The following is a 22,086-nucleotide window of genomic DNA, read 5'->3' as shown; positions in this document are numbered from 1 at the left end:
GATCAATTGTTTTATGTTTCACTTGTATTTAATCTTTTATGAATTTAACCTTTTATGCTTGGACAAAATATCTTCAACTTTAGTACACGTGCATCACGAAGAAAAAATCAGTAAAACCTCTTCTGAGCTCGGCGTAAGCGGTGTCCTTGCTTGTATTCTATCCCCAACTAAGATGCAAGCTGTTTGAAAATGATGAATCACTTACCGAGTGGCTATTTTTGACTCCCCTAGGGAGTCCGATAAATAGCATGAAAATTGACGTGCTTGTGGATCATCCTTCTCATCGTTGTTGATTTCAGGTGAACCCTTGTGTGAAGACTACGTGGAGAGTGCTCATCTAAATGTTATGTGCGGTCAAACGGGACGAAGCGTATGCAATCTCACAACGGTTGAATATTTCTTCTTAGATTAGGACAAGATAGCTTGGATGCTGAAATGGAAACTGGACGTACGTGTGACAGTTTGATAAGTACTTGAAGGCTATCCCATTTGTCAAACTAGTCATAAGAACCATCTATTCAGATTGGACTTATTCTAACGAGAAAAAGCGGCCACAAAGTGTGAATTTGAGTGGAAAAGTGCTGTGGGAAAAACGAGCACGACTAGTTGTTTGTACAGAGAGTGTTGTGCCAATATGGAATTATCATGGATATGGTTGATAGCGTGCCTAACCATTTTACAGCTTGGATCCTGTCTGCCAACCTCAGTCAGGATAGGTAAGTTTGATACAGTTGTTATTAGAAAAGTAGTCATCTTGTCATTGGCTTCAACTGTCTCCAAATCAACATAAAACATTTCTCATCAGATTGTTTTTGAAGTAGCGACTCTTACGATATACCGTTACTTTAATCAGGAATGTATGTCTTTCAATCTGATGTGTGACGTCGCCGACAATCGTGGTTGATTCAAATCGCCGGTATTCGACTTAATTCTGAAATGTATTCTATGTTGTTCAAGGAAACTGTTGTCGTAATTTAGTACTGTGGGTTTCCTATTAGAGTTGTTTCGTAAGGCTTAGTCGACTGATTAAATTAACGTTGGACTAATAACTTATTGATTTGAAAATGAATTCCCCTGGAGACGTCACGTCAAATTGGTTGTAACTGCTTTACATTTCTGTATAGCCACTAAGTGTCCATGTACCTACCATGGGGAAACTGCTAACACTAGGTTCCAAAGTCATCTCCAAACCAAGAGAAAGACTAAAACGGCCTTTCAAAACACAATAAGATGATTTTCGTACTATACTATAGTATTACATAACCAGCTTAACTGAAGTCCGGCTAGAATCAGTGAACGTAATCTCCCAAATTAGAGTCACTGCGACACTTCTTCTGTAAAATCGTTTTGATTTTAACTTAAGATATACAATATACCGAACTAAATGAGGAATTTACCATTGTCTCCATAAACTTGAGAGGTATTTTATCGTTCCACGCAGGCGATAATGCAAATATCGATATCGAGATGTTAATTTTTATAATGATATGCTGTTTGCAAGACGTGTGTGTATATGTATGTATGTATATATATATATATATATATATATATATATATATATATATATATATATATATATATTTATTTATTTTTGTGTTGTCTGTTTCTTGCAAAACTTAGAAGTTTGAATTGTCCATTCAAACTTCGAGAAATTATCGCTGTCGTGCAGCAGATGTACGGTCCCCTCTAGGTTTCTTATCAAAAATATTTCGTCTCTGTTTTCAGTGTGTTTTAGACGGGTCTTTATATCATCTGAAGTCACAATCTAAGGATAACCACCCAATTAAAATACCAGTGTTCCCACGCTTACTATCTGCGTAACGAGCTTTACTGTGTCCTGTCACTTTAAGGTCTACATTACGACTTGTTCCTCTCACACTGAAGCCTACCGTCGTCTACGTCTGATTTCACAAAGTAGAATAGAATTCTTGAATGTTACAAGTCTGGGTATAGTTGGTGCATTGTATCTATTGTGAGGCGTCAGTTGTTGTTTCCATTATCGATCTTGATGACGATGTGGCGACCGAATCGTAGAATTCAAAAGTAGAAACAGACCTCCATATGCATACTGGTTAGTTGGCTTTCACTATCTACCAAACTAAACTGAGTGGACTTCGTAACAATTTCGATTCAGCAGTATGTAGTACTAACTTGCAAGTAGTTGTGCATATTTGTCCCTGGTAGTTCAAGGATACAACTTGAAATGAAGCAAAGGAAACTGTTATATCCCTACAGACTCCCAAAATTTAATACTATTGTCACGCTCTTCAAAGCCATCGATTTTTAACGGTGTGTCGGGTACTAGACGTATAGACACGAGGACCAACCTTTGTTGTGCCATCCACTTAGCTGTTTGTTCTTCCATTCAGATTTCAAGCTCCGATAAGATGTCTTTTGTTTTCCAGTTTCGATTAATTACAAGGCTTCCAGTTCTCTGGCCATAAACAACCCAATTAAATACCCGATTGTTCTTGACCACTAATATTAGATGATAAAATGAAACTGTTAATTCTGCTGAACAAATCTCATGAAAAATTAATCCACGGGGGTCTATTTCCGCATTAAACTCATTCTGGAACATTTCACCAAGACAGTCAAATGACTCATGTATTTTTTTAAATCCCGATCAACGTTCATGTTGCTTTGGTGCCGCCTCGGTTTATGTTTGCTTTCTATGGCGTTGATTATATTATATCGCACATATGGTATAGGTATGGGATATTGGTCCGTATCGAAAACATGCATCTAAATACAGATAATTTATTGTTATGTAGCATTGCTTTTTCACACCATTGTCAAGTACGTGAAAGTGAACACCGTAATGGAGAATATTACAACGACGCACGAACTGTAAATGAGCAAAAGCAACACACACAGTGATGTTATTAATTAGCGTTGCTTTAGTCCATTGTCAATCACCAAAACAATCAGCGCTCGACAGCGAGTCGCCCTGTCATTAAGAAAATTTGACAGTAGGAACAGACAATTACAGACTGTAGACTGTAATCTTTTGTTTTTCATATTGTCGAGCTAGCCCTCAACACGTTACAACGAAGCACGGTCTCTCCATGGAGGGACCGTGAACGAAGTTAAAGGGAAGCGCTCCGGTCACGTGGTGTGTTTAGACCAATGAAGATTGAGTTTTCTGTAGTAATTAATTTGTTTACAAGGGAGCATTGTATTACCATTCAAGGCAGCATTGAACGTTATATGTCGCTTGTTTGAAGTGAATGAGTACATAAATGTGGTATTGTCACACAGTAAACTTAAAAAACTAAGATAATGCTAGCATTTGCTGAAAGCCAAAGATGAACGGTATGTTTCACTTTCGAACCCTTCATGATTACCTTAAACTTGGAAGGTGACGGTACGGACATTGAAATGAAGTGTGCTGTGTACTCACATTGAACACATTGAGAATTACGAGAAGTGGTCCTGTGTTTTATTATTAATGAGATCGTAAAGAGTTCTGCTGTCTATGCATAATATATGATGACTCAATTAACATAATTCAGTTCAAAATAGACCAATAAAAGGCAGAGAAGTTTCATCGCATATACGTTTAAATAACTCAAATTAACGGTATTGTGTGGCTGTTTAATAGTGTCAAAGATCCACTGGAAATCTCTCTGCATAAATATAAAAGTTATCAAGGAGTACTGTTAAATCACCAAACAATGTCCGCCCTTCTGAAAATATGTGATAATAATACTTTTGAACAGCAAAATAACTTAATTGGAGAATATTAACCATGAGAATATGAGTTGTAACAACTATCACTCGGTAAAATGAAATGACTCGTTGACCGATACTGTAAACGTCAAACTGATTTTAAATAATAAATTTGAAAGCCATATCAACAAATCATATCGAATTCTCTCTCCTTACTTGTGTTATATCCCGTCCCAGGCCCAAATTTTGTTCAAAGTATGAAAAACGATAACATGTTCCACGATGCCTAGGTTTGTGGTTTATGTTCATCCAGTCTTGTAGAGGTACCTGCGAAACATTAATATTTTCACCAGAGCAATTATTTTACCTGAAAAACTTGACAATAACAAGTATTGAGGCTTAAAAAACCCCACTGAGATCGTCCATTAAACAGCGAATCTTAAAGTTGTAGTTCTGATGATTTGAAATAAAGTAATCTTTTAATCTGAGGCTTCGACCATTTCAGTTCCCCGCCTTGTGTCACATGGATTTAATCCTTAAAAACTATTTTCCCATTATTTCAGATGATAATAAATTTCCTTTGAAATATCATGTTAAGTGCTCAAGACACTTGTAGCCTTTAATACGTGCACAAAAGTGAATGCACTGTCTGCACAATGGTATAGTATTATTTTTGCCCTGTGTCCCGGTTCTAAACGCACTTCAAATATGCCATGTGTAGTTTATTGTCAATGGGAACGTAAGATAGCGAAGCTAAATTCTTCCGATTCGTTTCGGAAAAAAAACCCAGCTGTGGCTCTCAGAATAAAGTGTTAATGCGCGAGGCACTCTTAAGACTTAAACCTTGAAGTGTTGTGAAAATTACCAAATCAAATTATCAACAGCATTAACACTGCAACAATGGATTAGATGGGAAACTTCAAATTGAGAATGAGTAAAACTCTCCGTTACAAGGAAATCAGTGAACCATACTACCAGGATTAGAGTCGGATCTATGTTTAATGATTTAAAATTTCAATTTGTGTTCTGTGCCCAAGAGCGAGCGGACAGTTTTCCTGTAAAAGTTGGGAAATATTCTCTAGTGTATGACAGAATACCTGAAAAGCTGATGATAAATTACTCCGTGAATTTAGTTCTTGAGTGGATTTTACGACACGATTTGAAGAAACGCATCAGTAGAGATGATGCATAATTTGAGGCAGGAATACAATCAAATTTAACGTGCAGAACGTTGAGCTTATTTTAGAGGCCACATTACCTGACTGACTATCAGAAGGTAGAAGACGCAAATTGTGTTCCTTCGTTGACTGGGGGTTTCTTCTTTCTTTCGAGGCAGTTTTCCATTTTGACAATGATTGTGCTCAAAACACGAAAAGGCATATTTTAAATTCCACAGAAGTAGTATCGATGATGTGTACTGATTCAGTTCATGATATTCAGACAGAACTGAACATAAACGAGCTCACAAAATCGGTTTCTTTTTTTTCCTCGCGTTGAGCTTGTCATTTTCAATATGACCTAAAATGTCTGCCTTCGACCATACTGTAAAACAGGGGCAGTTTTGCCCTGCCTACATCTTCTGCGATGGAGCTATAATCGCTCGTTACTTTCACAATATGACTCATCCAGGTCACATGCGCTTTACTTGACGCAAGTCAGCTTTGTTTTAAGGTATATATAATAAAGTTTGCCAATTGAATCGGTGAACTAAAATGGCGAATCTCTCAAACAAATGATCGGGCTCATTCCCATGGTGAACGTGATTGTGACTTTTCGACGGGAGGAAGTTTACTAAATACGGGTCAGACTGACGTATGGCCGTCACAACATTGGCAGTAGGCTGTGTGCTCCTTCTGTGAAACAACAGCAATTATTTGGCTGTTCGTCCTAGTCCATTGAGGTTACTTAATACAGTTCCCCGCTTTGACTGTGTGTTGTGTCACATGGATATTTCCTTTATCAATCCTGTTACCGGACCTCTCATCTTTAAATGAACGACTTGTGATTGACATTAATGATTGCCTGTCTTTTTGCATATGTTGCTCAATTTCTTCTTTGTTTGATTACATCATTGTCATATTTCAAATAGCGACGTTACATGAAAAGTAACAGACTCATCACGTTCATCTGCACGAGATGTGACATGGAGAAGCATTGGAAACCAAGGGAAATAGGCGAATTTATGCATGCCTGATCTGTGAATCGTATCCTTCATTAAAAAACAAGAGTTGAATCTATTGACGAGACAATCCAATGCGAAACATACACAACATATCTTTCGACTATCTTTGAGAGAAGATTTGTTTAAAATATTGTCCGATATAAGACCCAGACTTAACATGTTTTCTTTTAATATAGGCAATGTTTACGAATGAATAATTTATTTGGAGACGTTGTTGAATTGAAACATGGCCTTTGTATCATCGATTGCCTGCATGATATAGGAGAATACTTGCTCAGCCACGCTGTCCCGATAGATATGATCTTCACTCATGAGAAATCGTGATGTTATTATCCAAACATCAGGCTGTATTAGTTTGAGTAATGTAGAAAATTTACTGCTCTTGAACATACTACTCAAACTATCCATACAGAATTAAATAACTTTCAGAAGTGATGAGAACGCAAGAGGTTAAATCAACACCTTTACATTTCTGACGTACATAAGCGTAATACTGACTGAATACTCAATCCTTGCTCATCATTCGAAATTGTTCAGTCTCTGTCCTTCTCACTTGGAGAGTTGTAAATGAAATGTTAAATAATTTTATTTTGTACAGTGATGCGTGAACCTTTGCCTTTCTCCTTCAGTAATACGTAATTTACTATGACTTTTCGTCAAATCTGAATAACTTTACAGACAAAGAATTATTATTGTAGTAGTAGAAGTAGTGTAGTAGTAGTAGTAGTAGTAGTTTAGTTTTTCAAATATCTTTATTTCACATAGGTCCCTACATACTAAAACTGTAAAAGGAAATTTTTACATTTCAAGGAACCAAAGGAAATATAAGATACAAATAAAAGAAAATCACTACAAAGTGATGGTCGGCACTGTACAGAAAACGTCATGAATGACAAAAGTAAATATCAGCAAGAAAGACATATCTTAAACCTATCACATAATATTTCAAAGATGACACAACCTAGCGATGCACAAAAGCAGGGAAGTTTAGTAGTAGTAGTAGCAGTAGTAGTAGTAGTAAAATAATGATAAGAATCACCGTCATCGTCATCATCAAGTTTCGACCTATCGTGTGTCATTACGGTAGGATATTAAAATCGATGCAAAACAAAGGCCTTAAATATTTTAGGAAAGTCCTGACATTAAAAAACTCACTTTTACATTTTCAAGTTGCCTAAGTAGTCATGTTACTCTGTTTTGTCATACATTATTGATAATATTTTATGTCAGAAAACAGGACAATGGTATCTTATGTGAATGTGGTTTGTTGATGTTCATGCGAACCCTGTATTCCCCATTGCAAAGCAGAGCAAACGAGTCGCTATCTCAACCAACGCAGACAATGGATATAAAATATGTAGTTTACATTCCCAAAAACTGATGCTTACGTGGATAACTTAAGTCAGAAACGGCCAAAAGATAAGATCGTCGCCATGGCAACGCCTGAAATATGCTGCTGGCACGTATTTTTCTCATAAATTACTGAAACATCGGTACTTATCTCTTCGATTTGTCTGATCACCTGCGAATAGATTCATAATTTGGGCGTCGAATCCAAGCAAATGCATTCGGCAGAATCTTCGATGAAGAAATGAGAAATGAGATGGCTGCATCCGATTGGAGTGATTGCACATTGTGCAACATAATACTTAGTGTCATAAATTCTGCATGATAAATCATTGGAAAATGGCAAATTCAGCCTCTAACTCTGCATTGGCCTGAAGAAAGTGCACAAAACTATAGAGTGAAATTATTAGCAATTTCATTATAAAATTTTATGTAATTTACCGAAATGGAATATTACCGTGTTGCCCAGCAGACCGATCCTCGGCGAATTAAGACAAAACGAAAATCATGAAAGAGCCGTCAATATTGGAAATTTGACTTGGAGTCTCAGTGAAAATCCGCCAAAACATTCATTCATTGTTTCTTTACATTTATTGCCCTCAGAATTAAAGATTTGATGAATGCCACTTCATGAAATTACAGGCTTGAATTTGAGGCTGGTTGTGTAATATTTTGACTGAATGTGAGAAAATCTATTTTATTGATAAATGTATTGCTAATACAGATTTAATATTCATTTGATCTGATGTGTGTTGTTCTTTTACTCTTTAGGGGGCATATTTGCAAAGCAGTCTCCGGCAAGTGACGCTGAAAAGGCGTTCAAATTTGCGATCAACAAAATGAACAAACATATGAACATCGCAGAATCGAAGAGGACCCACATCACGTATGATATACAACTTATCGAAGATGATAACACCTTTGATGCGACCAAAAAAGGTAATACAGATTTATTAAACTAACTATTGCTTTTTTTACATAAGCTAACATCAAAACAATTATGGATAGATAGAAAGATGCAAGCACCTAACATATACCATTCTACCTACACATATACATCTAATGCGATAAGGTAGGAGAAAAGTTATCGAAGTGTGAGTAAGCTTGTCAATAGACAAAAACGCGCATCAATTTCAGATCTGGACATAACATAAATGAAAACAATGTGAAATGGAAAACATACTTTATTTGACTATATTTGGTCAACAATACAGAAAAATGGAAGTAAAGTACTATTATTTGAAAGTGTGGTGCCAATAGATGAAAAATTGCTGCGCTCTCCTCATGGAGAACGTACATGGGCTACATTTTTACGGAATCACTTTTCAACAGATCGTTAAGCCCCTTTAAGCTTCCATTCTTTTGTTGCTATGGTAAGAGACCTTTAACTGTTGTCATTGCTATTGATGTAAGTGGCTGTGCGTTCATGTGAGGTAGCGGCTGGGTATTCTCTCCTAGTTCTCTTTTTCAACATGAGATATTTTCGCGCCATAAATAAACGGGGAAAATTGCGTTTACTTTAATTGACCGTAAAGTACAGAAACGATTTTCTTTGTTCTTTTACGTTGTTTGTCCGAATGCATAGGTATGTAGTGAAACAAGGCTTTGATATAATGTCTCTGTGAGAAAGAATATGTGTATGTTATGAATGTTATTTGACCTTGATGTCGGACATTGGCGTTTTTTAGTACGCTAGCCGAAATCAAAAAGATATGCTGTGTGTTGACTTAAGTCTTTCATACATTGATCAGAAAACAAGGTCAAGGTCATCGTCAATCTTACCGGAAAGATTGTTTATCCATGAAGAAAATTATGTAGTGAATCACATGATCTTTTTGGTGCATGTTAAATGGATAAAATGACGTAATGAAATCACTAAGTATTCTAGAATATCACGTCTTTATAAAAACGAACATGAAATCAAATTATGTCAACACAGAGCAGCTATATTGTGAGTATGATAACGTGTAAAGTAGCATCAGTTGATATCGTAAGCCAACAGCAACCAACATCTGTATTAATTCTTTTTATCATGTTATCTGGTACATATGTCAGTAATCCATTTTCTTTGAACATTATTTACATCCCATAGTGGAAACAATGCTATAGTCATGTTTGTTTCGGGGAAATGATGGCAGCAGTAAGATGTACATGTTTTAGTTTTCTGCAAACCTATTTATATTCAGAAGACTTAAGTCAAATTACAACATTCTTCAGAATTTGGATATTATAGTTTGATTTCTGTAGCAAAGCGTATCGGTTATATGCATCCACCAAGTTGATGAAAGTAGCTATCAAAGTGAGTGTTTTGGAACCGTTGACGTTTCCGGGTATTAATGTTCCGTGGAAACCTTGTTTCCCATAAGGAAAACGATAATGAACGACGGTAACTAAGAAGCTGCGTGACGTGAACTGCATAATTTAGCACGTGTGACCAGGGCATGGTTAAGGAGCATTAATACAATATACCGCAATGCAAATACTTATACAAGTACTTGTATAATAAGCTTACCCAACGTTTTAATTTAAAGTTGTAGAAGACACGCAAAGGAATTTTCCTGAATTCAATCAATAATAAACGATGGATCACATTTTGTTAATTGTAGTGTATCGTCCATGCGAACTCTACATCGAAGTTGTAAAGATGTGTTCTTGGGAAAATAACATAATGTGTTGTCATGTACGGCTGACATTATTTTTATGCCTTACACTTTCTTGGAGATTTATTCCCTGCCGTATTTGAATAAAATCACAGAAATAAACATTATAAAGTTATTACTTTTGCTTTCTTTCTTTCTGTTTAATTCAACTTAATATTAGCTCTGATAAATCTGAAATTGGACAGAAGAGTGTGAGTTAACAAATCTATTGACCCGATCTCTCGGACCTTGGCCTATGGTCACTTTGGCTTCATCTATTTTGCTGACTTAAAATGATGTCATCAAAAATTGTATTCGACTTGTATCTATTTGTATACACTATCGAAATTTACAGCACATTTTAATTTTCAGGAAGTTGCCCCTTCTAAAGGTAGTAGCGCGGAATGTCACTTAAAATAGAATGCTCCTTGGGGACAGATATTTGGAATCTTAATTGTTTTTCAATACTTGTCTGGTCTAACGCATTTTGGGGCTCATTTTAAAGCCATTGGTGAGAAAAGCGTACATTGTTGTAGCTTTTTGAAAATCGAAAATTTTATTTTTCTCCATAGAGTTAACACAGGGATGGCGGCCATTTTGAGTTTCAAATATCGATAATAGAAATGTTGGATAATTTGTCTCTCTTGTACCAAAATTTTACGATGACCTCCGAATTTTTATTCTTGATTTGGTAAGAGAGAGGTTGAATGGTGCCTCGGGGAAAGTTTGAGCAAATGAGCAAAAGTATTTCAGTTTCGAGGCTGGTTTTACTTTACACTTACTCGCAGCTTATTACCCTGAAACAGAATTATGAACTATTTGGTGACAGTATCTCTGGAAAAACATTGATATTATTACACTATTTAAATCTATTCATATCGATATATATATCAACGTTATAAATGTTTATTACCTAATACAATACACATGAAAACGAAAGATATCGCAAGGTGTAAATGTATCTCGAAGTCCTCAAGCATTGAATTTTTTAGATCAATTTTCACCATATGGACTCTTAGGTCAAGGCAAGGCATAATATACCATTGTACATGATGAGTTATAAGCATTAGTTCACCATGAAATAAAGAGCTGTAGCCAGTAGGGCAGTGTTTTCAAAAGCAGGGTTTGATTTCTTCAGATCGGGAGTAGCTGTGATGCTCTAAGTCCAAACGAAGTTGTTTCAATCTAGTTTAGAGCGCAATAGAGTTGAAAACATACCGTGTGCATTAACAGTAAGTTTATTTTTCGTTTTAGAGTCTGTGAATAAGCCTTCGTTAAAATCGCCATCATAAAGCTCCGATTTCTTTATCTCATCCGGGTCTTTTTGTGTTAGGAGAATGAAGATTGAATATATTGCTGAGTGAGAATTAAAATTCCTGATACAGTAGATGAGTGGAATTTTCGTATTGTTCTGACTAAGTGATATCATTCGTATCGGCACTTCTTAAAATGCTGAACATTATTGTTTCAATTTATGATGGAAATATTGGGAAAGTACCTGGAAGCTAATGCACGTTTTGTTGAATCTCGTTCTTCAGCATACATGAAATTTACTTTTTGATACTGAACGGAATTTGTGCGACTTCAAAATCTATGACGTCAGTTTCCTCTCAATCAGTTTCGTTGATGCGTGACACATAGTAATCCAATCAGCTTTCTTTACACGATGCACGTAAGCTAGCGTAACGCCAAATGCTTAGTCACCATGACAACAATTCTAAGTGTGTAAAACTATATACAGGTATTATCACTCTCGTTAATAATTAAATATGTTTGAGAGTGGTTGTTTTGTTTTGTTTTGTTTTGTTCTGCTCTTTTTCTTTGTTTTGTTTTGGCCATGATTTACGAGGCATAACCATGATGACGTGATGTTGATACCGAAAAATAACTTGTCTAAAACATTTGACAGTTGACTATGTCTAAAATCATATTTGTGGATTCGAAAATATGATAATTACCAATATGATCTTTTTAAGCGTATGAAAACTTGTCACTTGTTTGTAAATATCGAAGTATGATGATGAATCAAAATTAAAGACAAATACTAACTACCAGTCACACAAATGTGGCGTGAATAGAAAGCACAATATGCGTACTGAGAATGCACATGTGATATTTCATCTCCAATGATTTATTATCAAATTTCAACAGCAGGTAATTTTAAGATTCCAGTGCATTTTCAGTACCTATGGTAAGGTTGTTTTCCTTGCAATAGACAGTCAATATCAATTTGTTGTTGAAATCCTGCATGGATGTTTTCAGTATTCTGTAAATTTTTTCATTTTTCATCAACTAAATGCCGAATATGTATATTAAAGTTGGACCCTGTCTGAATTTGAACAAAACCAAAACTTAAAGAAATTTAGAAGACCAATGATTAAGCCTTCCTATTTTCTAAGAATAATTATCATCATGTTTATGACTGAGGACTTCTGTGTCATGGTCGTTCGTAATTTTGCATGGTAATGTTCGCTTCTACTGTACTTTCACTTGAGATCGACCCACAATTGTACAGTGATTCGCCCTTCTTTACTATAGTCTGTCAACACAGTTATCTCTAGCAAATCCCTGTTATCTACAAACTAGAATGCTGTATTGTATGTCAGAGTCACTTTGTTGACTTTGCATTAACTGCATATAATCTACAAAAGTGTTTAACAATTAGCATGTGGTATTGCCAGCGGCGGACAACGAGGTAATGATCGATCGAAATGTCATCGGCGTATGTGCGGCGGACCGATTTCAGAATCGAATTAAATACAATGAATCTATTCCATCGTTTGCCATGAAGATCAGACTGAGAATTAACTGTTAATGGCGCTCCATCTTGCATTTCTAATAATTTATTTGATCGAATATAAAATAATATATGGCGTATAACACTAGGTGTGATCAGCATAGAAGTTACATGCCATGTTCTTTATGTCTCATTTTAACAAAATCTGTGATTGTACACTCTTTATAAACATTTCGTGTGTTATGAACTTAGAAAAGTTCAAGTATTCCATGGGCACGTATGCGAATAATGCATTCAGCTTTATAATAGCCCCTTGGGACCTCAAACATCGTTACTCCTAGTGATACATTGTCCGACCCATGAAGGGAGCCCTTATCACGATGGCATTTACATAGTGTATGTAATGCACGCCCTGCCTTGTCCATGGCATACATACAGTCTGCAGATGTCTACATCTCGCAGCGAACTCAAAGTCAACTAAAAGCAAGATATGTTACGTTAACAAAAATGTCTTTTGGAAAGCCTTGCTCGAGTTGATTCGGTCATGTAATATGGTACATAATATGTGCAAGCGAATGCGAATACGACTTGCCTGGCTAATGTTAATTTGTAAAAGAAATGATTTGAAAAGTTGGATTGTTTATAATTGCTGTAAACGTTAATGTGATTCAGCGGAAATGTCGATGATGCAAATTTCACAACATCAATAGACAACAGTCTGCACTGGCATGTTAACGGTGATAATTTGAAGACAGCGAACATTTGCAATTACTTTGTATATCTCGAGGAATGAAAACCCTGAATGTTCGCCATTCTATAGACAAGTATATTTAGGCACAGCTTTATGTATGACAAACAATTATGGCATGGATTGCACAGTCACAGATAGTTTGCGTAATTAATAATCACATACATAGTAATATCTTGCCTTAGGGCAATGCGAAAAATTCTTCTCTCTGGACAGCATTTTGCAGTCAGGTAATTTGGCTCTCAGGAATCACGCTGCCAAAAGTCAAACAATATAGCGTAGGCAATATTTAGACAAGGTAGAATACATGACAAGATACAGAGGCCGTAATATTTACATACATGTAGGGCTACCGTGCATGATGAAATACTTGATCAAAACGTAATGATATAAATTCGGTGAAACTGCACCGAATTGTATTGATATATTGTGTTTAAAGGTATTAAGCTGTGTCATGTCTTGATAATTTGCATATTTAGCAGAATTTTCAGAATGAGTTTTAAATCTATAGAGGTAAAATGCCAAATATGAAAGAATATCGCATACAGAATGTTCATGCCGATATTTATACGTCCCATGATGATTTTGTTAATTTGTAGTATGTGGTACTATTGAAAGAAGTGTAAGAATGCATCGATAGTGTAAAATGCTTCAGGCTTTGTAAACAACTGGACACCATGGCTTGTAAATTAATGACAAGTAAGCACGTTGGCCATATTAGCTTTCCATTCGTTAAAGTCATTGTTGCTGAATTGTAAATACACAGGTATTCTACGGAGAAACGATTTTAAGTAACTGTAGCTCGTTATCACGTTTTCAAAGCATTTTATAGTGTGCCTTGATCAGCTGAATGTTTGCCTCATAAGATTAGTGTAATATCGAGATATATAATGAATCAGATATTATTCATAGATAAATGAAAGAAAAATGATTTGTGGATATGAAATGGTTACACGGTACGGTATAAAACATGATTGCAAAATACAGATTAGCACATGAATGCACGGTACAGTGTAGGACCTAATAGCACGGTCCATGGTTGTAGGACATGATATGGTACAGTATAGGAGACGATTGCACGGTACAGATTATGACAAGAACGTACGGTGCAATTTCGGACATTAATGCACGGTACAGTGTAGGACATGATTGTACGGCATAGTTTAAGACCTGATGGCACGGAAAAGATTAGGACATGGACGCACGGTACAGTGTAGCCAAATAAATGCAAGGTACAGTGTAAGACATTCTTGCGCAGTACAGTATAGTATAGTATAGAGCATGATAGCAAGGTATAATATAGAATACGATTGCACGGTACAGATTAGGACATGAACGCACGACACAGTGTAATACATGATGGCAGGGTACAGATTAGGACACTAATGCAAGATACAGGTTAGAACATGATTGCCAGGTATACAGTATGGGATATGATTGCTTGCAGAAAAATATTACACGGTATATATTACAGCAACTGAGATCTTGGTACAGTATTTAAGATTGTGGTCCAATGAATGAATTCTAGTTGCGATCTTCTTAAAATGGTTCCTCAATCAAACGGGCATGTATTTGTGATGACGATTTGATTCGCTAAAATGATGAATTTAATCCATCTGATAATGATAAATATTAACATGAATCCAAACTTTTCTGGACTAATTCGATTCTACAAAGTCATTTTCAATAGCATGCAATTATTGTGAACGATACAAACATGTCACGTATGCTGCTTTAGAGTTACAAATCCCCCAATTTGCACTTTTAATAAGTGATAACCCTAAGACACTGATTAAATATTGTGAAATGTCCTCTTCATATCAATCATACATGCCTATGTCGTTTAGTTGTTATCATTTTAATCAAACGCTTTGTTCGGATTCACATCTGATCATGTAGTGACATGTCAGCCGCAAATACTAGAGTTCGTCATTGCTCTCACAAACGTCAGACTTTTCCTCGAAAATTTTACAATACAGCACGGTTGAACGGCATTGGAGCGACCTTAGGACTCAAAAAGAAAGATTGTACACAATTCCTTACAAGGCTATATTTTAAAATGCTTTCTCCATGACTGTATGAAATTGTCTTTTGAAGCACCCTAGAGAATTTTTCACATCAACTTGGGGCGATGATATTCAATATTTAAATTTTACTCGCCACTTCAGTGAATACAGTCGAACCTGCAGTGCTTTCTGGGAATTGTGAGACCTTTCGAATGAAAGCAGTTTCAAGCTCTAAGAAAGAAAGACGTCACAGTAGATATTTTATCAGCTATGATAATAAATTTTAATATTATTATCAAAAACAGTTCATCGGAACATAAAAAGTACGAGAATCTTGGTAACTCGTCATATACGAATATAGTAATAGAGCGTCATTGTCCGAATTAACAAATTTCTTTAACTACCAGGCCATATCCCACCTTTATGCTATCAGCGTTTATAACTACCAGGCTACATCCCCACCTTTATGCTATCAGTGTTCATAACTACCAGGCTACATCCCCACCTCTATGCTATCAACGTTCATAACTACCAGGCTACATCCCCACCTCTACGCTATCAGTGTTCATAACTACCAGGCCATATCCCACCTTTATGCTATCAGCGTTCATAACTACCAGGCTACATGCCCACCTCTATGCTATAGAGGTTCATAACTACCAGGCTACATCCCCACCTCTATGCTATCAGTGTTCATAACTACCAGACTACATCCCCACCTTTATGCTATCAACGTTCATAACTACCAGGCTACATCCCCACCTTTATGCTGGCAGCGTTCATAACTACTTATGCTATCAACATTCATAACTACAAGGCTACATAGCCACCTCTATGCTATCAGTGTTCATAACTACCAGGCTACATCCCAACCTCTATGCTCTCAACTTTCATAACTACCAGGCTACATTCCCACCTCTATGCTATCAGTGTTCATAACTACCAGGCTACATCCCCACCTCTATGCTATCAGCGTTCATAACTACCAGGCTACATCCCCACCTCTATGCTATCAACGTTCATAACTACCAGGCTACATCCCCACCTCTATGCTATCAGTGTTCATAACTACCAGGCTACATCCCCACCTCTATGCTATCAGTGTTCATAACTACCAGGCTACATCCCCACCTTTATGCTATCAGCGTTCATAACTACCAGGCTACATCCCCACCTCTATGCTATCAACATTCATAACTACCAGGCTACATCCCCACCTCTATGCTCTCAACGTTCATAACTACCAGGCTACATCCCCACCTCTATGCTATCAGTGTTCATAACTACCAGGCTACATCCCCACCTCTATGCTATCAGCGTTCATAACTACCAGGCTACATCCCCACCTCTATGCTCTCAACTTTCATAACTACCAGGCTACATCCCCACCTCTATGCTATCAGCGTTCATAACTACCAGGCTACATCCCCACCTCTATGCTATCAGCGTTCATAACTACCAGGCTACATCCCCACCTCTATGCTATCAGTGTTCATAACTACCAGGCTACATCCCCACCTCTATGCTATCAGTGTTCATAACTACCAGGCTACATCCCCACCTCTATGCTATCAGTGTTCATAACTACCAGGCTACATCCCCACCTTTATGCTATCAGTATTCATGGCTACCAGGCTTCATCCCCACCTCTATGCTATCAGTGTTCATATCTACCAGGCTACATCACCACCTCTATGCTATTAAACTATGATATCATGGTATAACGCACGGGGTGCCGTGCTATGGAACCACTGTATATGTACTACCTGTCTATGCAATTATAATCGGAGGCACATTGAGATCTGTCATTATTGTTGAAACTCAAAATGCTTAATAGTATATACACTTTGGTCCAGCATAACACAGTGAGATTGAAAAATGGTGGTATCTTGTAATTTGTTAGAATTATTTTAATGCCAATGCTGTAATTGAGACATAATTAGGAGAAGATGATATATCGTCAATAGATTTCAATAAGAACAAAAATATGTTTTGTGATAAATGAATATTCATTTGAAGCATGTTGATAATTTCATTGTGAGGCGGGTAAACAGTGTTATCTTCCATGGCCAGGTATTGATCGAATTAGGACATTATTGAATTCAGGCCATTATGCAAATTGTTCATATGACCTCTTTCGAATTATCTGACATTTTGGAAGCGATATTTTACATTATGATCGTCAGTATCATTTTCCAGCACTTACCATCGCCGACTTCGAATTCTTTCACTGTTGTTATTTTATTTCCTAGTGAGTGTAGGGTAGAGATAAATTACAAGGGCAAAGGCTGCAATCTTTGGTGATCGAAAGAGCTTACATGCAGTGACTACAAAGAGGTGGACAGTCATCGGCAATTTTATCTGTGGCAAGACGCTTCCGTCGGCTGCAAAATGTGGTCGGCGTGACCAATGTTTACCAAAGCCACTGTTATGTTTGTGCATGAGTAGTAGAATATGTTTCCGGTTATCATCATCTGATTATGCTGGTCTCTCAGTGCAGCTTGACGTGACAGTACAAGCAGTGTACAAACAAACGAAGGATACATAAAGACTCCATTTAAAGTAATGTATACGATGCACTGTGCCAGACGTCTTTCATTACTTTCACAAAAAATGTCATTATGGCGATATTGAACTCTGTATCTGACTATCTCATAGCCATGGCAAAGAGAACACACAACGTATTCTTAATCTAACAAAGAATATCGCCATCTAATAATATATAATATTGCCATAATGCGAATGTACAAATCAAGAAATTTTATTACTTTGAGAATTGCTTTGCGAGAGATGCAACGAGAACAGAAATACAATTAATAGAATTAGGCTGTAAATGAAGAGCATCTCAATCGTAGGTACAACTTGATGTCCAAGATAAAAAGGTCACCGGATACATTCTGCACCTGCGTCAAAGTCCAACATTTCAACGAGTGTTTTTTTTTTCTGCAGAAGTAATCCCGAAAGAAGCTTTCCTATATTACTTTCCTTGGCTTAATATGACTTAGCTACATTATGGATTCCTGTGCATATTGTAAGTCATAAATAAAGCATGTCTGTCCACCAAGTTACATGTGCCCAGCTTTTCTGTTACTTTACTTTACCTATGGAACATACTTAAGCTCAAGGAGGATACATCGTCTGGTATTAACTCTATTTGTTACCAAGGCAACAGTCATTTCCTGGTCACATGTCACAGGTAGGTTTTTAGCAGGCCCACGTATGATAACGAGGGTTTCAATAAGATGATATGTGCAACTGCAGTTTCTCTCTGGAGGTTTCAGATCTAGATTTCAGGTTCATTTGGAATTTGTGCTACATTTTCAGTAATTTGCTATGGATTTTGAGTTGCAGCTGCAGTGTAATGCCCGTTAAAGTATTTCTGCCGAAGATGGTAACTATCAGATCTGTTTTTTTTTAAATTCATTGTATACGATTTGAGATATACCACTTAGCATAGTTCAAAAATTGATATTTCGAAACCAAGAATGGCTTCAGAATGCCTTCTATTGTGTGTAATAAGTCGTCTATCACTATTTTTCCGGCTAAGTGGAGTATTTGGAAAGAACATGTTATAATATTTACACAGTATACAGTGTGGTGTAATGTCAAGGTAATTATTGCACGTTATTCCATCTGGTCATCTTTGGCAAAATAATACAGTGATGCATTGTTCAAGACTTTTCTATCTAGGTTTGAAGTGAAATCTCTGAATGTCTGATCAAACTTAGTAACAAAGATCTGAAGCAGATCCGGTAACTTGAGATACCCAGAAAATATAATTCAATTATACCGTTAGATATGTATCGATTACACCCGACCGACTTCGATAAAGTTGGTTCATTAAGTCCAGTATACTTAAGTCGCTGCCCAACTTGCTGTTTCCATGGTCATGTGAAGCAGGCTTTGTTCAGGACAATTGAACACAGAATTTACGAGGAATAATAGTCATCTTGACATTCATTACTGTGAACGATAGTCGGATCAGTCATTGTCTAAGATTGGTTCAAATCGGGCACGGACTATAGAAACGAAGCAAATGAGTAGCTTGGCTTGTTACCAAAAAACTGTCTTTGATATGGTTCAAATTTCCCCCTTTCTTAAGTTACAAAGATGATTCATTAAATTCCACCTTCATCAGTCGTATACAGCTCTAGTTTATACATGTACATGTGTGACTCCAGTCTGTTCTTTTAGCAAGTTCCACAGTCCCTGATGTGCGTATCCCCTAGCTTATGATCTGTGATCTCCTATAGTCTAAGCTTCCTACCTCCTTTAGTCTAGCGTGTAAGCATTTCTCAACTGAAGCACAAATGTGTCGTAATCTTCAGTTTGAGATCATTAAATATCTCTTAAACTTAATCTGCAATCACACAACTTTTGAATTTTCCCGTTGCGTCAAGTTAAAATTCCATCCAATAACTATTTGATCTTTCTATTTTAATATTCTTGAAAAATTCTGCAGTATGATGATAGCAAAAGAAGTGACAAATGCACTGAAACAATTAATTGTAAGTTAGATGAAGGAAATCCATTCTTGCTTAGTCAACGTACGTTATTATATCTGTACATGTAGGTCAGTCAACTCCATTAATCTATGGTCGTTGTTCTTTTGACCATAGAAAACTCACGGACACAGTATTAGTAATCGTATTAATGTCAATGGTAGACTAATCAAAAGCTAGTGCTGACACTTCAATACAATGTCGTTTGACCACATCGACTTCACATCTGACGGTCGTACACTATATTTTGTCTTGTGAATGACACAGCGGTAGCCATTAAACGGTACGTTCTCTATGCCAGGGTAAACAAGACCGTGATCATCATCCTATCTTCATCAAATACTGAGAGTACCATGAAACCTTAACGTTTGTGAGTTTCATATGATTTTTTGGTGATAATCGTAAATTGATTGGATGATACATGGTCGAAATAAATCTTCTTGTCGATTGCATCAATTATATTCATTCAATTGCAACGACAAGAGTTGAATAGCGCATAGCCTCGATTACAAAAATAGTTTCTTACCATTATATTTCAGGACTAACGGGTTTTAATTTACGTGGCTTTTGCTATCACATGATATAGAATTTGTCTCTATGTTTAAGTCCTTGGCGTTGGCCTTGCAATATAGAGTAGCTCAGATAACTAAAGTCCGGAAAATATAGAATGCTTGTGGATAACGTAACCTATAAGTTAAACATTATGCAAACGTAAACCTTTCTCTTAGTGAAAAAGTACTTCTTTTATTAAACTCAAAGATGGAATTTTTTTTTACAGTAAACTTTTTTGCTTCTAAAGCTACTGTGTGGTGATACCACAGCATTAGACTATATCAAACCCCACATATAAGCAAAACGTGATGAATAGTAAACGTCATATTCTCCAGGGTACAGGACAGATTTTGACTGTACGCCCGTGGGTTTCTTATTTTTGTATACGGAATGTTATTGCGCTTGCTAAGTAGTATTTCCCCTGACAGTCCAACTCCATTTCAGTGGATTATTCACATTTAATACATCGTCAAGCTCAGTGGTATTTTCTTTGTAAGTCTCTCTCATTGATCTATTACATACCTTTCACTCTGCACTCCCTTTATTTTGTTCAAATTCTGTCGCAGCAATTCCTCTCGTATACCGAATGAATAGATCGATGTCACTTAGCAAAAAGCTTTCGTCTTCATATTTTGAATCTTTTACTTGGCCTAAACGCCATTGAGTGTGTATCCATGAGTTCACCGTAGATGAAATTCAATATTTTATTTTAGATTTTCTTGTACATAGCCAGTGGCAATATGAATCACAAATATTAGACTCAGAGTTAAAGACACATAAAGCTTTGAAGTTTTGTATTGAACCCTGGAAATTCGTCTTATGCTTTGCATATCATAAGCTGATATCAAACCTTCGGACATCTTCAGGGTTACTATTAGCAACAGGGGCTATTATATCTGTCGTCTTTTTTGTCATTCTTGTCAAACAGCCATTCTTCCTACCTGCATGGATTGTTAAATGGATGTATATATATTGATATACTTATTCCTACATACATACGAATCAACTCAGAGTCATGATACGATTTGTAAACACATCTAGGGCTGAGGTAGATCACTGAAATTGAAGACTCTGTTCAAAATAAAAACAGCCTAAAGAACTGTTGATACTATTGCTGTAGCTTTTGCTCTGACGTATCTTAGGTCGATTTTGTGCAGATTTATACATTTTTGATAGACTATATCTAAGAGTTTTTTTGTAACCTTCATACTATTCCTTTTAGATAAAAGATTCCTTTTTTCCAAAACGCGCTTGTCTACTGCTTTAAAACAGATTTCTTAGGATTTTCTCGTGGAGCTTAGTATCAATTTTGATGAAAGTCAGATGAAAGTAGTAAAATTGTACTATCGCTGATTGATCTAGTTTAAGTCAAACATTTCTTTTCTAAGAAATTGTTTGTTTGATTGCTCTGAAGTGAAAATATGTAGATTTGTCGAGACACTACTCGCATTATAATAAGTTAACGTTCAAGGTGGTAAATTAACTGTCCGCTGCTTTGAAGTTTAACACACAGATTTGAAGTATCCTACACTATCACGACATAAAATGACATATATCTAGCAAATATCATCATGTGGGCTATATTCTACGGATGATTTTGTTATGATGTTTAAATCAAAATAATCTCGTAAGAAACCATTTATTGCTTAGATGTTTCATTTGATGGCATAGATGTTTTATTTGTAGTTTGTTGCGAGCATC

The 22,086-nt window shown here is 36.4% G+C and overlaps 1 protein-coding gene across 1 annotated transcript in view; it reads left to right on the top strand.

The window, feature by feature from the left end:
* The first annotated feature begins 288 nt into the window (after positions 1-288).
* The window catches only part of LOC139141721 (glutamate receptor ionotropic, kainate 2-like), a 55,139-nt gene continuing 33,341 nt past the window's right edge, over positions 289-22,086 (top strand). The window contains exons 1-2 of the mRNA XM_070711331.1: positions 289-716; positions 7,973-8,140. Coding sequence (XP_070567432.1) covers positions 635-716; positions 7,973-8,140 — 250 coding nt within the window. The 5' untranslated portion in view covers positions 289-634. The remainder of the gene's footprint in view (positions 717-7,972; positions 8,141-22,086) is intronic.

This window comes from Ptychodera flava, chromosome 10, assembly GCF_041260155.1.
Source record: "Ptychodera flava strain L36383 chromosome 10, AS_Pfla_20210202, whole genome shotgun sequence".
Lineage (NCBI taxonomy): Eukaryota > Metazoa > Hemichordata > Enteropneusta > Ptychoderidae > Ptychodera > Ptychodera flava.
This window is presented reverse-complemented; position numbering and strand designations above follow the sequence as displayed.